The sequence below is a fragment of the Podarcis gaigeae genome (genome assembly GCF_964106915.1).
Source record: "Podarcis gaigeae genome assembly, chromosome: 10".
Taxonomy (NCBI): Eukaryota; Metazoa; Chordata; class Lepidosauria; order Squamata; family Lacertidae; genus Podarcis; species Podarcis gaigeae.
In genome coordinates, this window is record NC_139686.1 from 1,675,057 (window position 1) to 1,700,683 (window position 25,627).

The 25,627-nt window shown below is 50.5% G+C and overlaps 2 protein-coding genes and 2 long non-coding RNA genes across 11 annotated transcripts in view; 2 read left to right on the forward strand and 2 right to left on the reverse strand.

The window, feature by feature from the left end:
- The window catches only part of LOC310826366, a 33,401-nt gene extending 31,282 nt beyond the window's left edge, over positions 1-2,119 (reverse strand). Inside the window, exon 1 of the long non-coding RNA XR_014555794.1 lies at positions 2,082-2,119. This is a non-coding gene — a long non-coding RNA (uncharacterized lncRNA). The remainder of the gene's footprint in view (positions 1-2,081) is intronic.
- The window catches only part of LOC310826028 (uncharacterized protein), an 84,184-nt gene extending 70,574 nt beyond the window's left edge, over positions 1-13,610 (forward strand). For 2 of the 6 annotated variants that reach the window (XM_083700481.1, XM_083700482.1), the window contains exons 2-3: positions 9,419-9,554; positions 11,889-13,610. In XM_083700481.1, the coding sequence (XP_083556607.1) occupies positions 12,007-13,590 (1,584 nt within the window). In that variant the 5' untranslated portion in view covers positions 9,419-9,554; positions 11,889-12,006 and the 3' untranslated portion in view covers positions 13,591-13,610. The other 4 variants (XM_083700480.1, XM_083700483.1, XM_083700475.1 and 1 more) reach the window with 4 other exon arrangements.
- Positions 1-13,705, reverse strand: part of LOC310826297 — a 153,036-nt gene extending 139,331 nt beyond the window's left edge. The window contains exon 1 of the long non-coding RNA XR_014555709.1: positions 13,622-13,705. This is a non-coding gene — a long non-coding RNA (uncharacterized lncRNA). The remainder of the gene's footprint in view (positions 1-13,621) is intronic.
- Positions 13,706-19,715: 6,010 nt separating this feature from the next.
- On the forward strand, positions 19,716-24,309 carry SCO2 (synthesis of cytochrome C oxidase 2). Of its 3 annotated transcripts, none has more exons than XM_083699597.1 (2): positions 19,716-19,805; positions 23,118-24,309. In XM_083699597.1, exon 2 carries the CDS (start codon positions 23,129-23,131, stop codon positions 24,098-24,100), a length of 972 nt encoding a protein of 323 aa, XP_083555723.1. In that variant the 5' UTR covers positions 19,716-19,805; positions 23,118-23,128; the 3' UTR covers positions 24,101-24,309. The 3 variants fall into 3 exon arrangements, with proteins under 3 accessions (XP_083555723.1, XP_083555725.1, XP_083555724.1); XM_083699599.1 differs by having other exon boundaries at positions 19,744-19,805; positions 23,103-24,309; XM_083699598.1 differs by lacking the exon at positions 19,716-19,805 and adding an exon at positions 19,906-20,038.
- The last annotated feature ends 1,318 nt before the right edge of the window (positions 24,310-25,627 follow it).

Consider the following 25,627-nt stretch of genomic DNA (forward strand, 5'->3'; position numbering starts at 1 on the left):
GAGCTCCCTTAGCTCTCTTAGCAGACTGCTTAGCAGAGTTTTGCAGCGGCAGAAAGTGTTTCCTTGTGTGTGGATAATAAATCAGACTGAATGCAGGTTTCTTGCTAATCTCCAACAGCCTTTAATGAGAAGAAAAACATCATAAATCAGCCCGGCGAGAGAGCAGACATTCTTTCGTCTCACAGCCAAAAACGAAAGGAAACTCACACACAAAGTAAGATTCCCGTATGTGAACTTAACCACGCCTCAGAATGTGAGACGTCACACAGAACTGTTTAACCCTGTAAGTTCTGATTCTCCTCACAGCCCCTACCCTGCTGCTACTTGGCTCATGCCCTGGAGTTGCTCTACTCAAGCATGCAAGACGGTTTTTGCACCAAACTCTGTCACCCCCACCACCACATGATCTCCAAACATTGCTTCTTCACCAGATCTTCATCCCTGCCTCCTAAGCATTCTGAAGAAAACTTGAAATACTGTAAGTTAATGGGTGATTTCCCCGCAAGCCTAATTGCAAGAGGGGAGCGGAGGGACTGCAGGTACCAGGGAAGTCTCCTGATACGCCCATCTTCACTCTTGAACCTCATGGGGCAACCCCAGAGCTCCTGCTTATTCTGGGGTTTGGGGAATACAGTACTTTTCCATAGTCCCAGAAGTTTTTATTCAATCATGCTACTCGGGAGTTTTCCTGCCAGAGGACGACAGTTCATATTACCATCTGTCAGGACTGCCTCTAGGTCCCAGCTCACAGAGGACCAACGCCCGGTTGATGTAATGTACAAAAGTCTTTATTGAAGTTTAGTTTCCATTTCAAACCCCAGAGCGCGCAGCCCTACGTCTTGACTCTAGATCGGCGAAGTCCCCTCTGAGTCACTATCCCTTCCGCACCAGTTCAAGATCCTAGCCCGGCTCCACCTCCTGCGCTGTTCCTTCCTCCTCTGGGTCCTTCTGCCCCCTGGGGTTTCCTCCTTCCTGGACTCTTCTGACGCTGACCCCCCTGAGTCTTGCCCTTCCTTCCGGCGGGCTTTAGGACCTGGCTCCCTATCCGGGCTCCCTGCTGTGCCGCTCGCCTGTACATTTGAACTTGGCGCGCGCGCCCAGCCGGTAACCTTCCTCCTGACCGTTTCCCCGCTCTCCGATGTGGCCGTGGTCAAACCTGACTCATCTCCTCTCGCTGGTGGTGAGAACACTGGTCCCGATTCCTGGGACTCCCCCTCCCTACTGCGCTCTGGTGGGGAAGCTGGTCCTGATTTCCAACTGCTGCTCAGGGAGTCCCCGCTGGCCCCTTCCTCCTGGGGTTTTCCCCCTGGAGCCCCCCTTGCCCTGGCCATCGGCGCTCCCTTCTGTGAATCTTCCGATTCGCTGGAGAGGCTCGTGGAATGACTCTGGCCACTGTCACTGCCTCCACCCCACTCGGATTCCTCCTCCTCGCTCTCCATTTGCTCCCCCTCCTGTGTCTCTGCTCCTGAACCCCTGACACCAGCACACTGATTTTACTGCTGTGACTGCTTTTGCTGTCATGCGGGGGGTGGGGGGGAGCGCCAGCTGGGGAAGAAGGTGTCCACAAGGCTCAGAACCCAGGGACTGGTGGTGGGATGGCGATGAGCAGATAGAGGGAGAAAGGGGAACAGACCAGGAGGGGAGGTGTTGCAAGCTGAGGAGGAAACAGGGTTTGGTGAGCAGGAAGAGGCTGGGGCAGAGAGCAGTTCAGACTCAGAGGGAGGAGAGGAGGGGGTCAGGAGACCCAGAGGAGGCCGGCTGCAGAAGCATCCAGGGAGACTCCCCCTCCTGCTGCAATCAGCTCCCCTCTCCCCTGTTCTCATAGAGCACACAGAGAAACCCTGTTCAGACCCCATGAGCTTGTACATTATATTAATGGGCGTAGGGTTTTTTTGTCCCAACATGCATAGGGTTTTTTTGTCCCAACATGCATCACTTTAATCTCATTGACAATGAATTGTATTTTCTGCCCATTCACCCCGTTTGGAGAGGTCCTTTTGGAGCTCCTTGCAATATCTCTTTGTTTGAACAACCCTGGACAATTTGCTGCCATGAGCAAACTTTGCCCCCTCCCTGCTCACTCCTAACTCTAGATCATTTATGAACAAGTTGAAAAGCCCAATACTGATCTTGAGGGGACTCCGCTTTCTGCTCCTCTCCATTCAGAGAACTGTCCCTTCATTAATACGTGTTCCTCCCTCCTTCCTTCTGCGCAGTGAAGGGAACCCTGCAAAAAAGTTCTGGGGTGAATTTTGCTTCCCCACACATCCAACACTGGTCAGCATTCAGGGAAATGGACGAGGAAAGCTGGCCACAATCCAAGAGACTGAGGTCAGCAGAAAGCGAAGCAAAGCCTACTCAAAGGGAAACCTCTTCAGCTTCCAGCCCGTCTGCTCCCACCATGGCTGAAGAAGAATTGCCCTTTGGGAACGGCACAGCTGAATGGAATCCCCACAATCGCTCCTGCTGGAGGAATAGGGGCATTGACCCCTATAATCAAAGGGGATGGCCAGTGATAAGGAAAATCCCGGGTTGAGAGGCTACTCAACAGCCCAGCTCGTTGGGGTGCAAGTCCCCCATGAGTCTGTGAGGTCAGTGAAAGAAGGAAGTTCCAGCCAAGTGCAGTGGTACCTCGAATTACAAACAGCTCATGTTACAAACGCTTCACGTTACAAACTCCGCTAACCTTGAAGAGTTAGAGACCTCCGGAACGAATTAAGTTCATAACTAGAGGTACCACTGTAATCTGGAGCAAACTGGCGATCAGTAGACCACGATCTTTATTGTTGTGCAAGAGATTCCCACATAGAGCAAGAACCCTGAGCCTGGGGTGACATCAACCTTTATAACTCCCCCCCCCCTTCACTCACATTTATTCATAGTAGCATCTTCACTAGCATGTCACAAGTGGGGAGGGGTATCAAATGGTTACACAAGTTCAGCAGTTCATCCTTCTATCAGATACATCTCCGGACACCTCTCAAGTACCCACCACCCAGAGAACAATAAAACTATCGACATACATCCTTGCGCTCAGGGCTTCTCCTGAGATGGGCTTCCAGAACACCTGGCTTGGTCAGCCGCCTCTGTGGAAGTCTGTTGTCGCCCCTTGGTCACTCCCTGGGTGGGGCGAAGTGTAAGTGCTCTCACGCTCAAGGGATTATGGCAGGAGGCCCTGTTCTCACTGCCTACGTGGCTATCCGCTTCCAGGGTCATGGAGGAGGGTGAAGCCTAAATTCACCTTAAAATGGCGTCGGAATGGGAAGAATTGGTTAAAGAATGGCTATTATATGAATTTGCAAAACTAGGTATCTTTCCCTGAGCTGTCAAGCTGAAAGGATACATTCAGACACAATCTTTGTAACAGTGTAGCAACTTTAGGCAAGCAAAACCAAAATGGCTACATTTAATATACTTTGCCCATAGTTTGAGCAGCAGGAGGGCGCTGAGACAACCGTGCAAAGGCTGAGCTGAATGGCTGGTTTGCAGAGAGTTTCAGCCGTCTACGGATTCCCATTGGCTAGCTGTCAAAACAAAGCGCTCTTGATTGGTGAGTTTCAGTTATTCATAAATCCCATTCATAAAATACAGATGCCGTGTTTTCCTGTATTCATACGATGTGTGTGTTGTTCTTGTGCGACTGAGGGGAGAGGGGCTTTGGACCCAGGGGATAATGTCAGATGGTAAACACACACACCCTTGTAATTTCCGTAACACCAGAACGGAATTCCCCCACTCTTGTCACATGCAGCTGGGCTCACTTGCCAGAGCCACCTGGAGGGCCTGACGGCAATAGCCATCATCCCTGACCACTGGTCTTGCTAGCTCAGGGTGATGGGAGCTGTAGTCCAAAAGCAGCTGGAGACCCAAGTTTGGGAAACCCTGTTCTCCCTGAAGGACAAGGAGGGGTTCACTTGCATCAGAACATCAGGTGAGCCCTGCAGGATCAGACACATTTCTTCTAGGGACACATTTCTGGGGTCCCCACGGTGCCCCCCAGCCTGGCTCCACTCGGCAAGGGCAGCTGCGTTTTGTTTCGCTGCAGGTGAGCCTGCCCCGTGCAATGTGGGGCTCTTGAAGGAACTTGGGGGGGGGGGCGAAGGGGCTGCAGCACCAATACCTAAAACACGGAGGGATCTAAGCTCGTGGGGTGGGGGAGGGCAGCATTTTGCAATGCAAACCTTGTAGGAGGGACGGGACCCACTTTGCAGCTGGATCTCCGGGATCAGCCCCTCCCCCGCTCTCCTGATCCCAGAAGGAAGAGGGGAGAGGGAAAACCTTCCTCTCTCCCCCCCTCAATCCTTTCCCTCCCCTCCCGGCACATCCTCCTCTCACCCCGCCCCCACAACCCCAGATCCCGCCCCCAAACGTCCCACCCCTCCTTCCTCCTCCTCCAATCTGGCTTCTGCTCCAGGACTGGCGGGTGTGAGCCCCCCTCCCAAACTGCCTGCTTCTCCCGCAAGTGGAGCTTCTACATCGGATTGCTGCTCTGCGCCGTAGCTCTAGGGGGGGGCGCGCTTTCGGAAAAGGGAGGAGGATGGGAAGAGGAGGATCCATCCCCCCCCCGTGGATGTTGCAGGAAATAAATGAGAATCGGGAGCGAGAACTGTAGCAGGAGACCCCCCCTTCATTACATCGTAATGCACAAGCACCACACACACACCTCTCACCTCCCCGAGCCTGGAGATGCCCCTTCTAGAGGGGCATCCCCCAAAAAGCCTTCCGTAAATAAGGAAGCGCTAGCTTGACAGCTCCTCACAGAACCCCTTTATTTTCATGTATTTTCCCGTAACGCTGCACCTCGCCCTATCTTTATTATGGGTAGACCAGCCGCCTGAACTCTGGGTCAATAGGCTGCCGCTTCAGCCAATCAGCGTTACCGAACAGCGCCCCTTGTGGCGGCTCTCTGCCCCAGCCTCTTCCTGCTCACCAAACCCTGTTTCCTCCTCAGCTTGCAACACCTCCCCTCCTGGTCTGCTCCCCTTTCTCCCTCTATCTGGGAGGGGAGGTGCTGCAAGCTGAGGAGGAAACAGGGTTTGGTGAGCAGGAAGAGGCTGGGGCAGAGAGCAGTTCAGGCTCAGAGGAAGGAGAGGAGGGGGCCAGGAGACCCAGAGAGGGCCGGCTGGTGAAGCATCCAGGGAGACCCCCCCTCCTGCTGCGACCAGCTTTCCTCTCCCCTGGTCTCCTAGAGCACACAGAGAAACCCAGTTCAGACCCCATGATTCTGCACATGATATTAAGAGGGTGTTTCCCTGCCCCCCAACATGCATCACTTTAATCTTGTTGACAATGAACTGTATTTTCAGCCCAATCACCCCGTTTGGAGAGCTCTCCTTGCAACCTCTCTTTCTTTGAACAACCCTGGACAATTTACTGCCACCAGCAAACTTTGCCCCCTCCCTGCTCACTCCTAACTCTAGATCCTTTATGAACAAGTTGAAAAGCCACAGGTCCCAATACTGATCTATAGGGGACTCCACTTTCTGCTTCTCTCCATTCACAGGAGTCTCCGTTTATTACTACGTGTTCCTCCCTCCTCCCATCCTTCTGTGCTGTGGAGGAAACCCTGCAGAAAAGTTCTGGGGTGAATTTCACTTCCCCACACATCCAAAACTGCTCAGCATTCAGGGAAATGGATGAGGAAAGCTGGCCACAATCCAAGAGACTGAGGTCAGCAGAAAGGGAAACAAAGCCTACTCCAAGGGAAGCCGCTTCAGCTTCCAGCCCGTCTGCTCCCACCATGGCTGAAGAAGAATTGCCCTTTGGGAATGGCGGAGCTGAATGGAAGCGGGCGAGGAAGCCCCACAATCGCTCCTGCTGGAGGAATAGGGGCACTGACCCCTATACTGAAAGGTGATGACCTAGTCCTTTAGGGCAGTGTTTCCCAACCTTGTGCCTCCAGCTGTTTTTGAACTACAACTCCCATCATCCCTGACTAGCAAGACCAGTGGCAAGGGATGATGGGAATTGTAGTCCAAAAACAGCTGGAGGCACAAGGTTGGGAAACACTGCTTTAGGGGCACTGTTACGCCATCAGGAACCGGAAGTCCCCTACACCTGCCTCCCCCACACCTGCCTCCCCCACACCTGCCTTCCTTGTCTGGATTCAACCTCAATCTCTTAGCTGCCATCCATCCTCCAACCACCTCCAGAAAGGCACACAGGGAATTCACTGCCTTCACTGGTTCCAGTTTAAAAGAGAGGAAGAGATGGGAGGAGCCTCCCCATTGTCTTTTCCTTCACAAATCCTTTCTTAAGGGCACATTTAAGATATGAATAGGGTGTGAGGCTGTGACCTGGCACAGGAACTAAGTATTTATCATCGCAAAAGACTGGCCAGGCTCCCCAGGCAATCCAATCAAGTGACCATTAAACAGGTAACCTGGCAGACAGGAGGTAAACAAACCACTCAGATTTCTGCTGTAAACCGCCCTTTCCGTGATGTAGGTATGATGTATCTGGGGATGGTGGTCTTGGGTTACATTACATGAAAAATCCGAGGGCTCCCTTGGACAAAACAAAGACACCAACCAGGATAACTTGTAGCAAAACAGCAGCCTGTAGGCTTGGCCTTTATTGAACTGTTGCAACAGGGTATTCCCCTCATGTGCAGGAGAGAGGAAAAACCCAGAAGAATAGTGTGCAAGGTCTTATAAAAACTTTTCAAATTCCCCTCCTCTAGGTCTAGCCCACCCCCAGAAACATCATGCATACATTACAGAAAGGAGGGGCTGAGGGAGGCATACATTACAGAAAGGCGGGGTTGGTGGTAACCTGAGTGTCTTGTCACCTGGCTGGTTCCTCCCTTCCCCCCTCCCCCTGAGTCACTTCCAGGAGACAAAGGGGAGTTTGCAGTTTCCTGCCCCCTGAGGGGAGATCTGATCATTGTCCTTTGTTTCAGTCCATGCTGAATCCACTCCCATATGCAGGTTCTTTGTGATCTTGATTGTCTTCTGTCTGGGATCATCAGGGTTGGTATGGGCAGAGCTCCTGTGGATGTGCTGAGACAGTGAAGGGATTATGGCTGACCAGGACTAAGTCACCCCCCCTTTGTTAGTTCTTGTCATATGGAGTAAAATAAAAATGGAACAGTGCAAATCCAATGTATGGTTGATTTTCTATGAATTTATAACAGAAATGTGGCGTATGTAGTGTGTGAGTGTGAAGTTTATACAAACAGAATGATTGGGGTGGGGGGGGGGTTCCTGCTACAGTATGGGGAAGGGAATTTAAAATGTCTATATAAGGCCTTGTGTGCCATTGTTCTGGGTTCCTCCTCCTGCGTGTGGTGAGTGAGAACCCTGTTGCAATAGATCAATAAAGATCAGGCTTACTAGCTGCTTTGCTTCTCAATATTCTCTGGTTGGCCTCTGTTATTTTCTCCCCATTTCCCACAATACATTTTTTTTCACAGCATCATCCATACATCCCAAATGTGTCACAAAGTAGGAGTGTTTCGAATTTAGAAACATGAGCCCGTCACCCACCGCTGTCACAACCCCACTTTCCCACACCTTTTAACTACCCTCTTCCCCAAAAAACCAGAATAGTTTTTACACATCCCCCTATCTGCAAGGCTTTCCTGGGCTTCTCCTTTGAATGCATCAGGATTCAATCCTGCCTGGGGCATGTGCTGCCCTGGATCGCCTCCTGCCTCCTAAGGGATTATGGAGTCAGGGGGAGCCCTGGAGACCCCAATTCCAGAGGAGTCATTAGCCGTGGGAACCAAGGAAATCGACCAAACCGTTGAATTTTGGCGATTATTTGACGTTTCTACAGTTTTCAATATTGGATACTCGGAGGACACAGTCCGATTCATGGTATCCGCTTCTTGCTACAATTGTATAGGCTGCTTCTCTGAGCCTCCTTGCTGTTGTGCATGGAAGGTGCCTGTGTCCACGGTCATTGTCCTGGCCTTAATCAGAGGATGTGGTGGGGACTTGGGGCTTTGGGGGAGTCGTATAACTGTCCCCCCATACTGGTCTGAAGAGCACCAATACCTAAAACACGGACGCACGGCTCGTGGCGTGGGGTGGGCGAGGGAAGGATTTTGCAATGTAAACTTTGGGGGGACACACCCCACATTATCATTGGATTTCCAGGATCAGCCCCTCCCCCACTGTCCTAATATACAGGAGGAAGAGGGGAGGAGAAAAACCTTCCTCCCCACCCCGCTCAATTCTTTCCCTCCCCTCCCGGGACATCCTTCCCTCACCCCGCTCCCACAACCCCAAATCCCCTCCCCAATATATTGCTCCTCCTCCTCGCCATCCGCCATCTGTTCCGGGAATGGGGGGGGGGGGAGAGACCCCTCCCAAACTGCATGTTTCTCCCGGAAGTGGAGCTTCTGCGCCGGATTGCTGCTCCGATTGTAGCTCTAGGGTAGCGGTCTTTCCGAAAGGGGAGGAGAGGCGGCAGAAATATACTCCCCCCCCCCCATGGATGCTGCAGGAAAGGAAAGGAGATTCGCGAGTGAGGACAAAGAGGTAAAGGGGATCCAAAGACCCCCTCCAGCTCCCCAAAGCGCCTTTCGTGGGCCCCATAGGCATGGGCTGGATCCCTGCACGCCTGCTGCGAAGGGGGCTTTCCTTGGCCCCTTAGGCGCCCTGGCGGGGACGGACATGGGGCGCCCACCCTTGCCCCGTTTTCCCCACGCAGGGATCCCTGGGGCTCTGTGGGGTGCGCATGGAAAAGGCAGGCCATGAAAGGGTTAACGGCAGCGAGGGACGCCTGGATAGAGACCCCCGTGTGCCTCGAGTTGGGGGGGCGTCCTCTGGATGGAGAGATGGGGCGCGCAGGGCGAGGGGTGAGCCCCGCCAAGGCGGCCTCTGGGTGCAAGGAGACTCAGGGAAAGAGGGAGGGGATCGAGGAAGTCAGAGGGAGCATCCCTGGGGCGGGAAGGGCAGCATTGGCGTGGGGGGGGGGGAGAAAGGAAGACCAGTCTGTAGGGAGAGGTCTTCATCGTGGCGGACGCGGGGATTCTCCGGAGAGGCCGCCTTGCCTTCTCCCTCCCGCCCAGGAATCGGCCTCCCTTCAAGGCGAGCAGAGAGGGATCCCTGGAAAGTGGGGGGTCCAGTCCCCCCACCCCTCCCTTCCTGCAAGCTCCATGCTCTTCCCACCCCATAAACACCTGCCCTGTCCAGACGCAGCGGTTCAAATCCCGAGAGGAAGAGGGGAGGGGAGAGCCCTTTTCAGAAGCCGTTCTCTGTTTTAGCAATCCCACCAGGAAGCAGCCACAAACCTTTTCCTCTCTCTCAGGCTTCCATCTTTATTGTCTTTTCCACTGCCTGCTTCATTGAGGATGAGGAAAATGTACACCTGTCATCAGAAACAGGGGTGCAGAGTCCATGGAATGGCTCTCAGGATTCATATAGACATTGCACCTCCAAAGCATTTCTGTTCCTCTTATTCTTTGTAGGCAGTGTCAGAGTGACTGACAAGCTGAGATTCTTCCCAGTCAAAGGACCCATTTTCATGGTAGACAGTCCTTGTGGCTGGAGGCTCTACATACAAGGTGTGCCTACACAGGCCAAAGAGTGCCAGGATTAGCACCGGTGAGGTGTGCGACCTCCCCAAATTTACAGACTGTATGTGAATGAGAAGTTGTGGGTGGGATTACAGTTTACGGCAGCCCTATGATTTTCTCCATCCATGACATTTCATGAGCTGATATTGCAGTACGAATTCCAAAATAACTACAAAAGAATAACAATATAATAAGAATGGTTGTAGTATTTCTACGCTGCCTGTCTGGCTGGGTTTCCCCAGCCACTCTGGGCATCTTACAGTACATATAAAAGAGAGTAAAACATCACACACTCAAAACCTCCCAATGCAGCTGTCTTCTAAATGTCAGATAGTTGCCCATTTCCTTGCCCTCTGCCTGCTTCCCTGTAACTTCGCTTCTCACGGGTTGTGGGGGGGGTGAACCAGCAGAAGACCCTCAAAGGAGGACCTCAGTGTACAGACTGAGCGATGGGCGTGGAGACGCTCCTTCAGGTCTACAGAGAGTGAGGCTGTAGGGCTTTAGGTCAATGATCTTGCTCCTCCATAATGATTTCCAGAGCAAGATCGATGTACAATTATTAGAGTAGGAAAAAAAGCTCAGAGACAGCAAAAAATTCCTTGAGCAAATAAACTTGTGACTGAAGGCATAACAGGAATCTATGCCTGAAAAAATGCAACCTTGGCAATTTAAAGGTCAGCACCAACAATGTGAATTGTGCTCAGAAATGTACTGGGAGTCAGTGAAGATCCTTTCAGACTGGTGTTATGTTGTCTCAATGGCTGCTCCCATTCTGTTGTCTAGCTGCCACATTCTGGATTAGTTGCAGCTTACGAGTCACCTTCAAAGATGGCCCCATGTATCACATGGCAGTAGTCCAAGCGGGAGATCACCAGAGCATGCACCACTCTGGGGAGACAGTCTCCAGGCATGGAGGGCCTCAGCTGGCATACCAGATGGAGCTGGCAGACAACTGCCCTGCACACAAAATTGACCTGCGCCTCCATGGACAGCTGTGAGTCCTAAATGACCCCCAGGTTGTGAACCTGGTCCTTTTGGGGCACAGTTACCTCCATCAGGTCTAGGGAGTCTTCCACATCTGCCTGCCCCCTTTGCCCCTGGGACAGTATTTCTGTCTTGTCAAGATTCAACCTCAATCTGTTAGCCACCATCTATCCTCCAAGTGCCTCCAGACACTCACACAGGACCTTCCCGGGTTCCAATTTAAAAGAGAGGAAGAGCTGGGTATCATCTACATACTGGGGAACACGCAGCCCAAACCCGCTGATGATCTCTCCCAGTGACTTCGTATAGATATTAAAAAGCATGGGGGAGAGGACGGAGCCCTGAGGCACCCCACAAGTGAGAGCCCAGGGGTCTGAACACTCATCCCCCAACACCACTTTCTGGACATGGCCCAGGAGGAAGGAGGGGAACCACTGCACAGCAGTGCCCTCAGCTCCCCTAGGGGGTCCAGAAGGATACCATGGTCAAAGGTCTCCAAAGCTGCTGAGAGATCCAGCAGAACCAGGAAAGAGCTTTCCCCTTCGTCTCTAGCCCATTGGAAAATATCAAGCAGTGCAACCAGGGTTGTTTCAGTCCCATGATGAGGCCTGAATCGCAATCAGAAGGATAATGGTGGCAGAAGCTTTCCTGGTCCTGCCCCTCCAAAAGCTCCAGGCCCAAGACTTTCATTAGCTTTCAAGGGGCCATCAGAGTTGCTGGAAGGAGGTGTGCAGAACACCATCCAACCTTCTTAGAGAGTCCATTCTGGATTTGTGTAGGTTTTCCCCCATAGCCTTCTCTTCTCCTGAAGATAACTCACAAGGCAGCTTCTGGAAGCCAAAGGTGATAGCTGAGTGCAGGGTGGGGACCAATGGTGGATAAATTACCCCATAAGGTGCATGACATTTCCCCCACCAAACGTACTACCGCTCCCCTAACACCCCATGACATCGTATGATTATGATCTTTAAGACAGAACAGGAATAAATTCATGTCCCCAGAAATAACGCAACTTCAGGCCATTAGGGAATCAATACTACATTTTCAAGGTACTACACATTCCACTAACTACAGTTTATCTATTTGCCTTGAATATCCTGCTTTTCAGTGTCATTTTAGGATAGTCCTGCGTCAGAAGACAGGCACGAGATCAGACAGCACATCACTCTTTAAAGAATCATGCTGCTTTATGAACATTTATTGAGGATTTGGAAAGTTGCTCATGAATTACTATCATTTGACATGGCAACTTCATTTCCTAAAATTTGGGAACATGGGTAGGAGGTGAGGGAATGTAGGAGATGTTGAAATAGGAGAAGGTGCTAATGGAGCTTGATGTGTTCTCTTTCCCTTTGTTCTCTTCTTTGAAACCCAACAGGATTTCCATTCCTCCCACTCTGAAGAAGGGGATGGAGAAGACAGTCAAAACTCCAGGGAATGGGGCACCTTTCGTATCATTAGGAATAGAAATTAAAATGTGGAATATTCTTCATTGAATGAGCACACATAGTTCACTTCAACGACCTCCAACAGGGGAGATACCATTTAAAGGTATGGAGTGTGGAAAGAGCGTTAGCAATAATGGAAAACTTAGAAGACATCAACAGAATAGCACAGGGGAGAAACCATATAAATGTATGGAGTGTGGAAAGAGCTTCAGTCAGAGTGGACACCTCAATATACATCAAAGGACTCACACAGGGGAGAAACCATTTAAATGTATGGAGTGTGGAAAGAGCTTCAGTACCAATGCAAACCTTAGAAGACATCAACGGATTCACACAGGGGAGAAACCATATAAATGTATGGACTGTGGAAAGAGCTTCAGTGAGAATGGAAGCCTTAGAACACATCAACGGACTCACACAGGGGAGAAACCATTTAAATGTATGGAATGTGGAAAGAGTTTCAGTCAGAGTGCACACCTCAATATACATCAACGGATTCACACAGGAGAGAAACCATTTGAATGTATGCAGTGTGGAAAGAGCTTCAGTGAGAATGGAAGCCTTAGAACACATCAACGGACTCACACAGGGGAGAAACCATTTAAATGTATGGAGTGCGGAAAGAGCTTTAGTTTCAATGCAACCCTTAGAAGACATCAACGGACTCACACAGGGGAGAAACCATATAAATGTATGGAGTGTGGAAAGAGCTTCAGTGAGAATGGAAGCCTTAGAATACATCAACGGACTCACACCGGGGAGAAACCATTTAAATGTATGGAGTGTAGAAAATGCTTCAGTCAGAGTAGACACCTCAATATACATCAACGGACTCACACAGGGGAGAAACCATATAAATGTATGGAGTGTGGAAAGAGCTTCAGTGAGAATGGAAGCCTTAGAACACATCAACGGACTCACACAGGGGAGAAACCATTTAAATGTATGGAATGTGGAAAGAGTTTCAGTCAGAATGGAAACCTCAATATACATCAACAGACACACACAGGAGAGAAACCATTTGAATGTATGCAGTGTGGAAAGCGCTTTAGTGATAATGGAAAACTTAGAACACATCAACGGATTCACACAGGGGAGAAACCATTTAAATGTATAGAGTGCAGAAAGAGCTTTAGTTTCAATGCAACCCTTAGAAGACATCAACGGACTCACACCGGGGAGAAACCATTTAAATGTATGGAGTGTGGAAAGTGCTTCCGTGAGAATGGAAGCCTTAGAACACATCAACGGACTCACACAGGGGAGAAACCATTTAAATGTATGGAGTGTGGAAAGTGCTTCAGTGAGAATAGAAGCCTTAGAACACATCAACGGACTCACACCGGGGAGAAACCATTTAAATGTATGGAGTGTGGAAAGAACTTCAGTCAGAGTGGACACCTCAATATACATCAACGGACTCACACAGGGGAGAAACCATTTACATGTATGGAGTGTGGAAAGAGATATAGTGATAATGGAAACCTTAGAAAACATCAACGGACTCACACAGGGGAGAAACCATTTAAATGCATGGAGTGCGGAAAGAGCTTCAGGCAGAGTGGAACCCTTGATTTATGTCAACAAACTCACACAATAGCCAAACCTTATAAATATCAGGAAAGTAGATAGAGATTCAGTCCTAGTGGAAATTCTACATCACGGACAGGAAGAACTTTAGGAGTTGAAACCCTTCAAACCATCAACAAACTCAAAGAGGAGAAGCAGTTTAAATGAAAGGATTGCAAAAAGTGCTTTATTTACAATGGAGTGTTTAAGGAACATCCAGAGGCTCTCGCATGGGAGAACCCATTTAGATGTATGGAGTGTTGGAGGTCTTCCTCTCAGAGTCCACTCTTTTCTTCACAGAAATGAACTCAGGAGGAAATCGGTCTTTAACACATGTTGTGTATGTGAAGATGTAATATATCTTTCAATAGAGAAGGGGAGAGGGTGTATCTGGATTACTTGGTGGTCAGTGAGGGCTGGGCGATATATTGTCCAATACTGGTTTCTTGACCACATCGTGATAACCTTTCAAAAACAATTGATATGGCAACACACCACAGATCACAGTGTGTGTTTCCAGGATGCTCATTGTCTGGAAGCAGCCGGTAGAAAGCTTTGCTTTGTGAAGCCCCTGAATATGCTGAGTCGCTGACTAACCTCCCAGACGACAGGAAGCGAAAGACACACCTCCATTGCCCTGTGTCCTTCCAGCCTCTTTCCTCCCTTGCTCCCTTCTGCTGGTTTGTGTGCCTGACTTAGATATCTTGTGTGGTGCATTTTTTTACTGCTGAAACTGGATTTGCTCTCAGGAGCTAAGTTTTGTGCCTCACTGGGGACCCAGTGAGAACTGTATGCTTTGAATGCTCAGTAAACTATTACTATAGAAGTCCTGTTGCCTCTGTTTGTGTTTTTGACCTCAGCATGGGAATTGCTTTACACGTGGCCCCTACCCCGCCGATACTTGGTTCATGCCCTGGAGTTGCTGTACTCAAGCATGCAAGACGGGTGCATCTGTGTGTGACTGGTTTTTGCACCAAACTCTCTCACCCCCACCATGTGTGATCTCCAAACACTGCTTCTTCACTAGAACTTCTCCATGTCTCCTACACATTCAGAAGAAAACTTCAAATACTGTAATTTAATGGGAGATTTTCCCCCCAAGCCTTATTGCAAGAGGGGGAAGGAGGGGCTGCAGGTACCAGGGAAATCTCCTGGGGGGGCCATCTTCTCTCACGAACCCCATGGGGCAACCCCAGAGTTCCTGCTTATTCTGGGGTTTGAGGAAGATAGTATTGTTCCATAGTCCCAGAAGTTATTATTCTTCCAGCCCGAGGACCAGTGTGCATATTATTATTGTACTGAATTTACTGTTGTTGCTGCTGTTGCTGTCATGGACTGGCTGGGTGAAAGGGGGGGGAGGCACCAGCTGGGGAACCCCCAAGGGAAGAAGGCTCGGAGTCCGGGTCTTGTATGCCCCCAAAGGCTATCAAAACTCCTAGGTCTGGCCAATTAAAGGCTGATATGGGAGCCATTGGGGGCCAGGTCGGTTCTTTCATTTTCTCCTCTCCTCTGGATAAGTGCTCTTTCTTTTGGGGTTTGATTACTTCTGCCTCCTCCAGAGCCCACTGCACCATCAGCTCAGGACTGCTACCCAGTAGTCTGCATATGCAAACTGCTCTGAACATCCAGGGTGTTTTGTCATGCTTCTAAAGACCTGGTTGGTTAGGTCCAGGTCCTACGAGCCCCGGGGGGGGGGGGCTGTCCGCAGGGAGTTCTCACTTGTTTGGGGTTCATCGCTCCACCGTATTTGCATTTGAATTTGCCAAAATTGGCCATGCTAGAGACAATACGTAGACATTCACAGAGCTGGGAGCCTGCTGCTGCCTGCTTGAGACCCCCCACAGCTGGCCGAGACACACGGAGCCACAGCCCACGGCTCCCTCGGTTCAGGCACCCACAGCTGGGTGGGCTCAAAGAAAGCCTTGATTTATCTGAGTCACGGCACCAAATGTTGTGCAGTGGTTCCTTGGTTTGCAACCGCTTTGAATTACAAACGTTTTGGATTACAACCAAGTCAAATGCCAAAGTCCGTGTCCCTTTTTTTGGATTACAACCCATTTTTTTGGGGGGGAGTCCCCATTGGCAAAAGTGCGCCTTGGGTTACAACCTGTTTTGGTTTACAACCGGACCTCCGGAATGGATTACAGTGCTACCTCGGGTTACATACACTTCAGGTTACATACACTTCAGATTACAGACTCTGCTAACCCAGAAATAGTACCTCAGGTTAAGAACTTTGCTTCAGGACGAGAACAGAAATCGTGCAACGTGGCAGCAGCAGGAGGCTCCATTAGCTAAAGTGGTGCTTCAGGTTAAGAACAGTTTCAGGTTAAGAACGGACCTCTGGAATGAATTAAGTACTTAACTCAAGGTACCACTGTATGGTTATAAACCAAGGTACCACTGTATACCCCCAAAGGCTATAAAAACTCCTAGGTCTGGCCAATAAACTCAGGAGCCAGGAGGAGATAAGAGTCCAACGATTTTATCACAGGCAGTCAATATTGGGAATGGGAAAGGACTTTTCAACATGTTAAAGAATATTATGGGTTGAGAGACTACTCAGAAGCCCAGCTCGCCAGGGTACAAGTCCCCCGCGGGTCCGTGCGGTCAGTAAACGAAGGAAATTCCAGCCAAGCAATTTGGAGCAAAGAGCAGTCAGTAGACTTAGATCCTTTATTGTTGTGCAACTGGTTTAAACAGCAGTGAGGGAACTCTGACCCTGGGGCGACATAGACTTTTAAAACTTTCCCACCATATCCCAGGATATAGTTCGCACAGCATCATCAATACATCATTGCTACATCACTAAAACGTCAGAAAGGGGAGAGTTACAGAAGATTAGCATAGGCAGATATGTCAGGGCAACACCCAAGTATAAGATTAGCAGAGGCAAACATGTCTCAAGTACCCACCACCCAAAAGGACAACAGAACTTCCTTTGCATGTCTGCAGCCTGAGACAAGTCTGGTGATGAGATTTGGCTTCCCTTGGCTAACAGTGAGCCCAGCAATTGTCACCTCTGGGCATTTCCTGGGGTAGGAGGTGTGTCTACACATCTTCACCCTTGGGGAGGTGGTGCTGGTTTCTGTGTGTTGCCACTGTGCCGTGCTCTTGGAGTCACAGGACTCTGTTTTGCATTCCAGAGACATTCCAGACTGTTAGAAGTCTCACGGAAGACAGGAGACGGATGTGACGTTAGTGGTTTCCTGTTCCTTTGCTTTTCAGTTGCTCTCTGCTTTCACAGAGAGAGCATGTATATTTCTTTTCTGTCTGCGTAGTTAGAAATAAAACTCTTTAGCAATGTAGCTAATAAACTTCTCGTCCTTCCCTGCGTGCTGGACACTCTGCTGAATGGGGAGTGTGCCTGGAGCCTCATGAAAGGCTCAGGTCATTAATCATCATCGGAGGAGCTCGGTCGAATGCAAGTCCGACAGGTGGCAGGAAAAAAGAGTCCCTTTTCCAAGGACAAAATAGCATTGGAATGGAGGAAACTGGCAAAGGAGTTGATTTTATATGATTTTTAAAAGCTAGGTATCTTCCCTGAGCTGTCAAGCCAGGCATAATACTTGTAACATTTAACAACTTTAAGGATGTGCCCCACCCCACCTTGTAATTTCTGTAACAAATACCTTCCTGAGATTTTTTCTTTTGGGGTGTGTGTCACAGTTCAGCTTCAGGAGGGGAAATATAAAATGCACATTGAAAACAGCATAATCAGCAAGAATATTATCATAATCCTAGAACACAGACTATATCTTGCTTTTCACCACTTCTGGGTCTTAAAGCAGCTTCCGGGTTCCTCTCGCCTCAGAATTTAACTCCCTGTGTCCTCTTATATGTCACTCCCCTCCTATAGCACAAAATTGTCACATTTAAGAAATGTAGCAAATGGTATATGCAGAAAATAAAGATAAACTCACAGTCTCATTCTTAAATGCCATGCAGACATCATCATCATCATCATCATAATAATAATAATAATAATAATAATAATAATAATTTATTATTTATACCTGGCCCATCTGGCTGGGTTTCCCCAGCCACTCCGGGCAGCTCCCAACAGAATATTAAAAACACGATCAAACATCAAACATTAAAAGCTTCCCTAAACAGGGCTGCCTTCAGATGTCTTTTAAAGATAGGATAGCTGCTTATTTCCTTCACATCTGAAGGGAGGGTGTTCCAAAGGACGGGCGCCACCACCGAGAAGGCCCTCTGTCTGGTTCCCTGTAAGCTTACTTCTCGCAATGAGGAAACTGCCTGAAGGCCCTCGGCGCTGGACCTCAGTGTCCGGGTTGGATGATGGGGGTGGAGACACTCCTTCAGGGATACAGGACAGAGGCTGTTTAGGGCTTTAAAGGTCAGCACCAACACTATGAACTGTGCTCAGAAACCTACTGGGAGCCAATGCAGATCTCTCAGGAACTGTGTTATGTGGTCCGGGCGGCCACTCCCTGTCACCAGTCTAGCTGCCACATTCTTGATTAATTGCAGTTTCCGGGTCACCTTCAAAGATAGCCCCACGTAGAGTGCATTGCAGTAGTCCAAGCGGGAGATAACTAGAGCATACACCACTCTGGCGAGACAGGCGGTGGTCAGGGAGGGTCTCAGCCTGTGTACTAGATGGAGCTGGTAGACAGGCGCCCTGGACACAGAATTAACCTGTGCTTTCATGGACAGCTGTGAGTCCAGAATGACTCCCAGGCTGCGCACCTGGTCCTTCAGGGGCACAGTTACCCCATTCAGGACCAGGGAGTCCTCCACACCTGCCCGCCTCCTGTCCCTGAAGAACAGTACTTCTGTCTTGTCAGGATTCAACCTCAAATTGTTAGCCACCATCCATCCTCCAACAGCCTCCAGACACTCACACAGGACCTTCACCGCCTTCACTGGTTTTGATTTGAAAGAGAGGTAGAGCTGGGTATCATCCACACACTGATGAACACTCAGCCCAAACCTCCTGATGATCTCTCCCAGCAGCTTCATATTGATATTAAAAAGCATGGGGGAGAGGACGGAACCCTGAGGCACCCCACAAGTGAGGGCCCAGGGGTCTGAACACTAATTCCCCACCACCACTTTCTGAACACAGCCCAGGAAGAAGGAGTGAAACCACTGTATGACAGTGCCCCCAGCTCCCAGCCCCTCTAGATGGTCCAGAAGGCTCTGTGGTTTAACCCACAGCGCCACCCACATCCCTATACCCAGCCAGATAGGCGGGGTATTATTATTATTATTATTATTATTATTATTATTATTATTATTATTACCCACTCCCAGACATCACCTGCAAGGTCCCCCATCGCTCCTTTGCAAACCTGTCCAGGGGAAAAAGCCTTTCCCCCCTTCTCATTCTGTTTGGCCCAAGGGTTGAATTAACCAGGGCTTGTGCAAAACTAGACAAGGAAGGGGGTGGTTGTTGTTTAGTCGTTTAGTCGTGTCCGACTCTTCATGACCCCCTGGACCAGAGCACGCCAGGCACTCCTGTCTTCCACTGCCTCCCTCATGCTGGTAGCTTCAAGAACGCTGTCCAACCATCTCATCCTCTGTCGTCCCCTTCTCCTTCTGCCCTCCATCTTTCCCAACATCAGGGTCTTTTCCAGGGAGTCTTCTCTTCTCCTGAGGTGGCCAAAGTCTTGGAGTCTCAGCTTCAGGATCTGTCCTTCCAGTGAGGACTCAGGGCTGATTTCCATCAGAATGGATCAGTTTGATCTTCTTGCAGTCCATGGGACTCTCAAGAGTCTCCTCCAGCACCAGAATTCAAAAGCATCCATTCTTCCGCGATCAGCCCAGCCTCCCATAATTAGTTGTTGTTGTTGTTGCAGATTGGCTGTTGTTAAGGAGTTGCTGCACGCTTCCACTGTATTATTTACTTATTGCATTTGCACCGCCTTTTGTCTCTCAAGGTGAAATTATGCAAGGAAGGGGAAGAAACGGTGCAAGTGCAATAAGCTAATAATACTTTGGAAGCGTGCAACAACTCCTTAACAACAGCCAATCTGCAATAATAATAACAACAACAACAACAACAACAACAACAACAACAACAACAACAACAACAACTAATTCTGGGGGGAAAGAAAAAGAAAGAAAAAGTCAGCCCATTCCCCCCCCCTCGTGCGGCGCTGGAGCTCCCTCCGCTGGCCGCTCCGGGGAACAGGCAAGGCAGGGAGAAGGGGAGGGCCGAGGAGGTGGAGCCGGCGGGACACCCAAGCACGCATGCGCAGAATCGGCGAGGTCGAGCCCAAGGTGTCCGCCGGCAGGAGAACCCGGAAGTAAGGAGGAAGCACGTGGCTGGAGGGAGCAGATGCGGGGGAGGGGAGGGGGTGCATTGGGGGAGGGGATGCAATGCGTGGGGGAAGGGGGAATTGGGAGCCTGCAGGGGGTCCGAGCCCTGCTTGGTTCACGGGGGGGGGGGGAGGAGATCAGAGGGACCCCCCCCCCAGGTTTGAGTTGGGAAAAGGAGGGAGTGGATTAGAGGAAAAGGAGAGCAGGGTTCTGGTTCCAGGTAGGTAGCCGTGTTGGTCTGCCGTAATCGAAACAAAATAAAATAAATCAAGAAATAAAATAAATTCCTCCCAGTCTCCCCATCTGGAGAAGTGTGCATGCACACAGAAGCTCATACCAGTATCTAACTTAGTTGGTCTCAGGTCGCTACTGGACAGGTGTGTGTGTGGGGGGTGGAACTGGGCTAAATTTTACTTTCCCTGGTGCAGAAATGACTTCAAAGCAATCCCTGGCGAGGGTCAATCCCCACCTGCTGAATTTCTGCCTGCCAGAAGGTTGACAGGTGGAGAAACCCAGCCGAAAAGAGAAAGGTGGTGAAAGAGAGCAACAACAACTTCCGCTTCTCTTCCTCGCAGACCTTTGCCTGCCAACATCCTCACAGGGATCGCATGACCTTTGCCTCTTTCTCCTCAAAGCGTCCCAGGGAAGGGGTTAAATTGGGGGGGGCATTTTCACATTGCACCCCGCTCCTTCCTCCAGCAGGATCTGCTCCCCCTCCCAGTTCCCGAAAGACCTTTGAGGCTTCCCAGGGTTTTTTGAGTTAGGACCCTGTTTGAAGAGGGGGAGGGGAAGGGTCGCCCCAGAAGGGGGTCTTAGGAAAGAACAATTAATACAAATTTAAATCCTCCTCGCTAGATCAGGCTAATGGCCCACCTGGTCCAGCAGGATCTGAACACGAGCGATTCTCTCCTCCTGCCGTTTCCAGCAACAGGGATCCAGCAGCAGTGCTGCCTCCAACTGCAGTGGGCAGAGAATGCCCTCTGTGGAAAGAAAGGGTGGGTTTGGGGACTGTGCCTTGGTGGCTCTTGAAGTCGCCCGGAGTGACTGCCCTGAGCTGCAGAAGTGGAGATACGAGGCCAAGAAATTGGACTTTCTGAATCCACAGCAGGGGATAGACTTGAACTCACCACCCACAGGCCAGCTTCAACTGCTGTGCTACCTATGAGCTATTTCATAGGTAAAATCTCTCTGCTCTGCCTGCCTTTCTCTCCTGCCCCCTTCCTCACCCATAGTCCCTTTGGGAGAAGAGCGCTAGAGTGCTCCTTCTCAGTGGTTTCACATTCCATATTCCCAGATGAATGGTAATAATAATAATAATAATAATAATAATAATAATAATAATATCGTATTTATACCCCGCCCATCTGGCTGGGCTTCCCCAGCCACTCTGGGCGGCTTTCAACAAAATATTAAAATACAGTAATGCATCAAACATTAAAAGCTTCCCTAAGGAGGGCTGCCTTCAGATGTCTTCTAAATGTCATATAGTTGTTGTTCTCTTTGACATCTGGTGGGAGGGCATTCCACAGAGCGGGTGCCACTACCGAGAAGGCCCTCTGCTTGGTTCCCTGTAGCTTTGCTTCTCGCAGGGAGGGAACTGCCAGAAGGCCCTTGGAGCTGGACCTCGGAGTCTGGGCAGAACAATGGGGGTGGAGACCTCCTTCAGGTATACTGGGCCGAGGCCGTTTAGGGCTTTCAAGGTCAGCACCAACACTTTGAATTGTGCTCGGAAACGTACTGGGAGCCAATGGTAGGATCCTTGTACCCCTATTTCCCTTAACAGAAGGCTTCTTGTTAATTATTGCTATTAATTGTATTTATGGCCCACCATTTCCCTCCAGGGAGCTCAACCAGCATGCAATTGTTCTCCCCATTTTTATCTTCACAACAATCTTGCGAGGAGGTAGGATGGCTGAGAGGCAGTGGCTCCCCTGGGGACCTTCCCTGGTAAGGGGAGATTTCATAAAAGCTCCTGTTAGCATTTCCAGTCTAACATCGCTCCACTGCTCAGACGCTCTCCAATTCTTCCTTGCCTTTTTTGGAACTACCTAGCTTGAGGAAGAACCTGGTGTTTCACGCAAGCTTGCACACTGCGCCGGTGCGAGCTCCTGCCCGGCCGCAAACTTTGCTGGGGGACCGGGGACCAATTGCTGTGGCTCTGTCCAACCTGCAACATAGGCTGGTTGAGGAAAAAATGTAGGCAGGGGGAAACCCCTCTGCGCCCCACAAATGCAAGGGCATAAATTGAATTGGATCGAGGCGAGTTGGGACTGCTGATTCTCTTAGATTTGTCAGCAGCCTTTGACATGGTCGATCATGATCTTTTGGAATACCGCCTCGCCGATGTGGGGATACAGGGCATAGCCCCTAAATGGCTGTGCTCTTTTATCTCTGGTCGGGGACAGAGGGTGGCACTAGGGAGGGAGATATCATCGCACCAGGGCGCAATCCTTTCCCCGATGCTTTTTAACATCTTTATGCGCCCCCTTGCCCAGATTATCCGGAGCTTTGGGCTGGCTTGTTACCAATATGCTAATGACACTCAGCTCTATCTGTTAATGGATGGCCATCCCGCCCCGACCTGGCCACAGTGATCCATGCGACGGTCATCTCCAGGCTTGACTACTGTAATTCGCTCTATGCGGGGCTGCCCTTGAAGCTGTCCCAGAAACTCCAGCGGGTACAGAATACTGCAGCGAGGCTCCTCACGGGGTCTCTGCCATGGGAGCATATTCATCCAGTGCTTTTCCAGTTGCACTGGCTCCCGGTGGAGTACAGGGTCAGATTTAAGGTGCTGCTTTTGACCTTTAAAGCCCTTCATGGCCTAGGACCCTCGTACTTACGGGACCGCCTCTCCCGGTATGCCCCACGGAGAGCCTCAAGGTCCATAAATAGCAACACCCTAGAGGTCCCGGGCCCTAAGGAAGTTAGATGAGCCTCAACCAGAGCCAGGGCCTTCTCAGCACTGGCTCCGGCCTGGTGGAACACTCTGTCTCATGAGACCAGGGCCCTGCAGGATCTGATTTCTTTCCGCAGGGCCTGTAAGACAGAGTTGTTCCACCTGGCCTTTGGCTTAGAATTAGTTTGATTCCCTCCCCCTCTTTTTCCTTTCTCCTCCTATGAAGAGATTGCACCCTAATGTTTTAATGTTGTATGTTAATCTTTTAAATTGTATTTTAATCAACTTTTTTTATTATTAGTTGTTAGCCGCCCTGAGCCTGGTCTTGGCTGGGGAGGGCAGGGTATAAATAAAAAATTATTATTATATTAATTAAGCACATAAGGTTTTCTCCTTCCAGATTTGTCCGGGATGCTTCGGTCCTTTGTCAGCCCGAGCCTCTGGCATGTGGTGCCAGGCCAGACTTGCCACCTTTGGGGGAGAAGAAGATGCCTGTTTCTCTGCAAACAAGCCAGGTGCCGCTTCCAGGCAGCCTGGCACAGCCGGCTTGCATCTTTGGTTGGTGGCACAGGTTGGCAGGCATCTCTGCTGAATCCCTTGGAAAAGGGCGCTTCTGACTCCGCAGCCCAGGGCGCCTGTCTGGGAGCGAGAGGGGCTTCGCACCCCAGCAGGACACAGCGGCACGCGGCCGGCTGGAGGTCTTTCTCCCAGGGGACCCCGCAGAGCCCTTCGTCCGGCCCCCGCCTCCCGTTCAAGACTCGACTGCTCATCACGGCCCTCTTTGGTGGCGGCATCCTGGCCGGCTGGCTGTACCTGCGGAAAGAGAAGCTCCGGCAGGAGAAACTGAGGCGCATTGAGGAGCTGCGGAAGCTGGCCCTCGGGCAGGGGGATTTCCGGCTGCTGGACCACACGGGGCGGCCCCGCTCCAAGGCCGACCTGCGGGGCAGCTGGGTCCTGCTCTACTTTGGCTTCACCCACTGCCCGGACATCTGTCCCGAGGAGCTGGAGAAGATGAGCCGCGTGGTGGAACTGCTGGACGGCAAATCTCACCTGCCCAGAGTCCAGCCCGTCTTCATCACGGTCGACCCCGAGAGGGATGACGTGCCTGCGCTGGCCAAGTACGTCCGGGATTTCCACCCGCGCCTCCTGGGGTTGACGGGCACCCCAGAGCAGGTGCGGGAAGTGGGCCGGGCCTTCCGGGTCTACGCCAGCGCCGGCCCCAGAGATAAGGATGGCGACTACATTGTGGACCACACAGTGATCATCTACCTGCTCAGCCCAGATGGGCTCTTCCTGGACTATTACAACCGGAACAAGACGGAGGCGCAGATCGCCAAGAGTGTGGAGGGACACATGGACACCTACCAGAGCCTCTTTGGCTGAGAGGGAGGCCTGGCAGGCGGCTCTCTTAACGCTGCTCTTTTTGCGGGGGGTGCTGTTTCAACTTACAAGCTTCTGTCTTGGCACCTGGTGGCGGTGAGTTCTGGAGGCTATTTCAAGGGAGAAATTACATTGCTATTCACTGATATTGCGTGTGTTCATTTACTGAGTTACCTGGGGGAGAAGAGAGGCTTGCTTTGCTTCCTACAAAATATTTTGGGGTGCTTTTTAACAAACGCAAACATACTTCTTTGTCTGTCCGCTGTGGTTTCCAAGAGCTGCAGCAAAGGCTTTCAAGATTGCTTTCCAAAGAGCTACTGTTTGTGGATGGGCACCCCTGCTGCTCCGATTCTTTCCCTCTGAAGCACAAAGCCCCCAGGTTAAGCGCAGATGCTCCCCACTATAAAATGGGCGTCTCTGCTTGCAGCAGTTTGATTAATCTGGGGTACATTCAAGGGCTGAGGATTTGCTGTTCCCTCCCAGGCATTCTGGTTCATCCCTTGTCCTGCAGTCTGACACATAGCCACAGCAGCTAATAATAATAATAATAAAAAAAATAAATTTTATTTATGCCCTGCCCTTCCTGGCAGCTAACACCAGTAAAATTACAGTAAAAACATAATAGAAACAAAACCCCTAATTTAAAATACAGGTTAAAATGCAGTCTCATTTTAAAAGTAGCCCATAGATCAAAACCATAAGGGGAGGGAAACATAAGGGTCAGACTGAGTCCAAACCAATCTTGCCTTCCATTAAGTTTTAAAATACCTTTTAAGATCATCCGAATTGGGGACCATCACATCTTGCAACAGTGAAATCCGGCTTAAATATGCTGTTGTCTGGCCTGAATCTCCCCCGCCCCCATCTGAGCTGCAGTCTGAGGAAGAGAAACATCTGTCCCTTCTCCATACATGCATTTTATGCCCTCCCCTTTTCTCACCCCCCTTCTAAACTTAGAAGTCCCAAACGTCTTTGCTCTTGGCGCTGCTGCAGCCCTTTGATCAGCGCCAGTGTTTGAAATTCACCCGGGCGCATTTTGCACCTGGCTATCTACCATGGGACACGGGTGGCACTGTGGGTTAAACCACTGAGCCTCTTGGGCTTGCCGATCGGAAGGTCGGCGGTTCGAATCCCTGCGACGGGGTGAGCTCCCATTGCTCGGTCCCAGCTCCTGCCAACCTAGCAGTTTGAAAGCACGTCAAAGTGCAAGTAGATAAATAGGTACCGCTCTGGCGGGAAGGGAAACAGTGTTTCCGTGCGCTGCTCTGGTTCTCCAGAAGCGGCTTAGTCATGCTGGCCACATGACCTAGAAACTGTATGCCAGCTCCCTCGGCCAGTAAAGCGAGATGAGTGCCACCACCTCAGAGTTGTCCGCGACTGGACCTAATGGTCAGGGGTACCTTTACCTATCTACCACTTGCAGCCAAGTGAAGATGCCCGGGCACCAGGATGCCACCTGATGTCTTGACCGCCTGGAGATGTATTTCTGGGGATCCATGGATCTTGGCTGTTTTCACACCCTAGCAACGT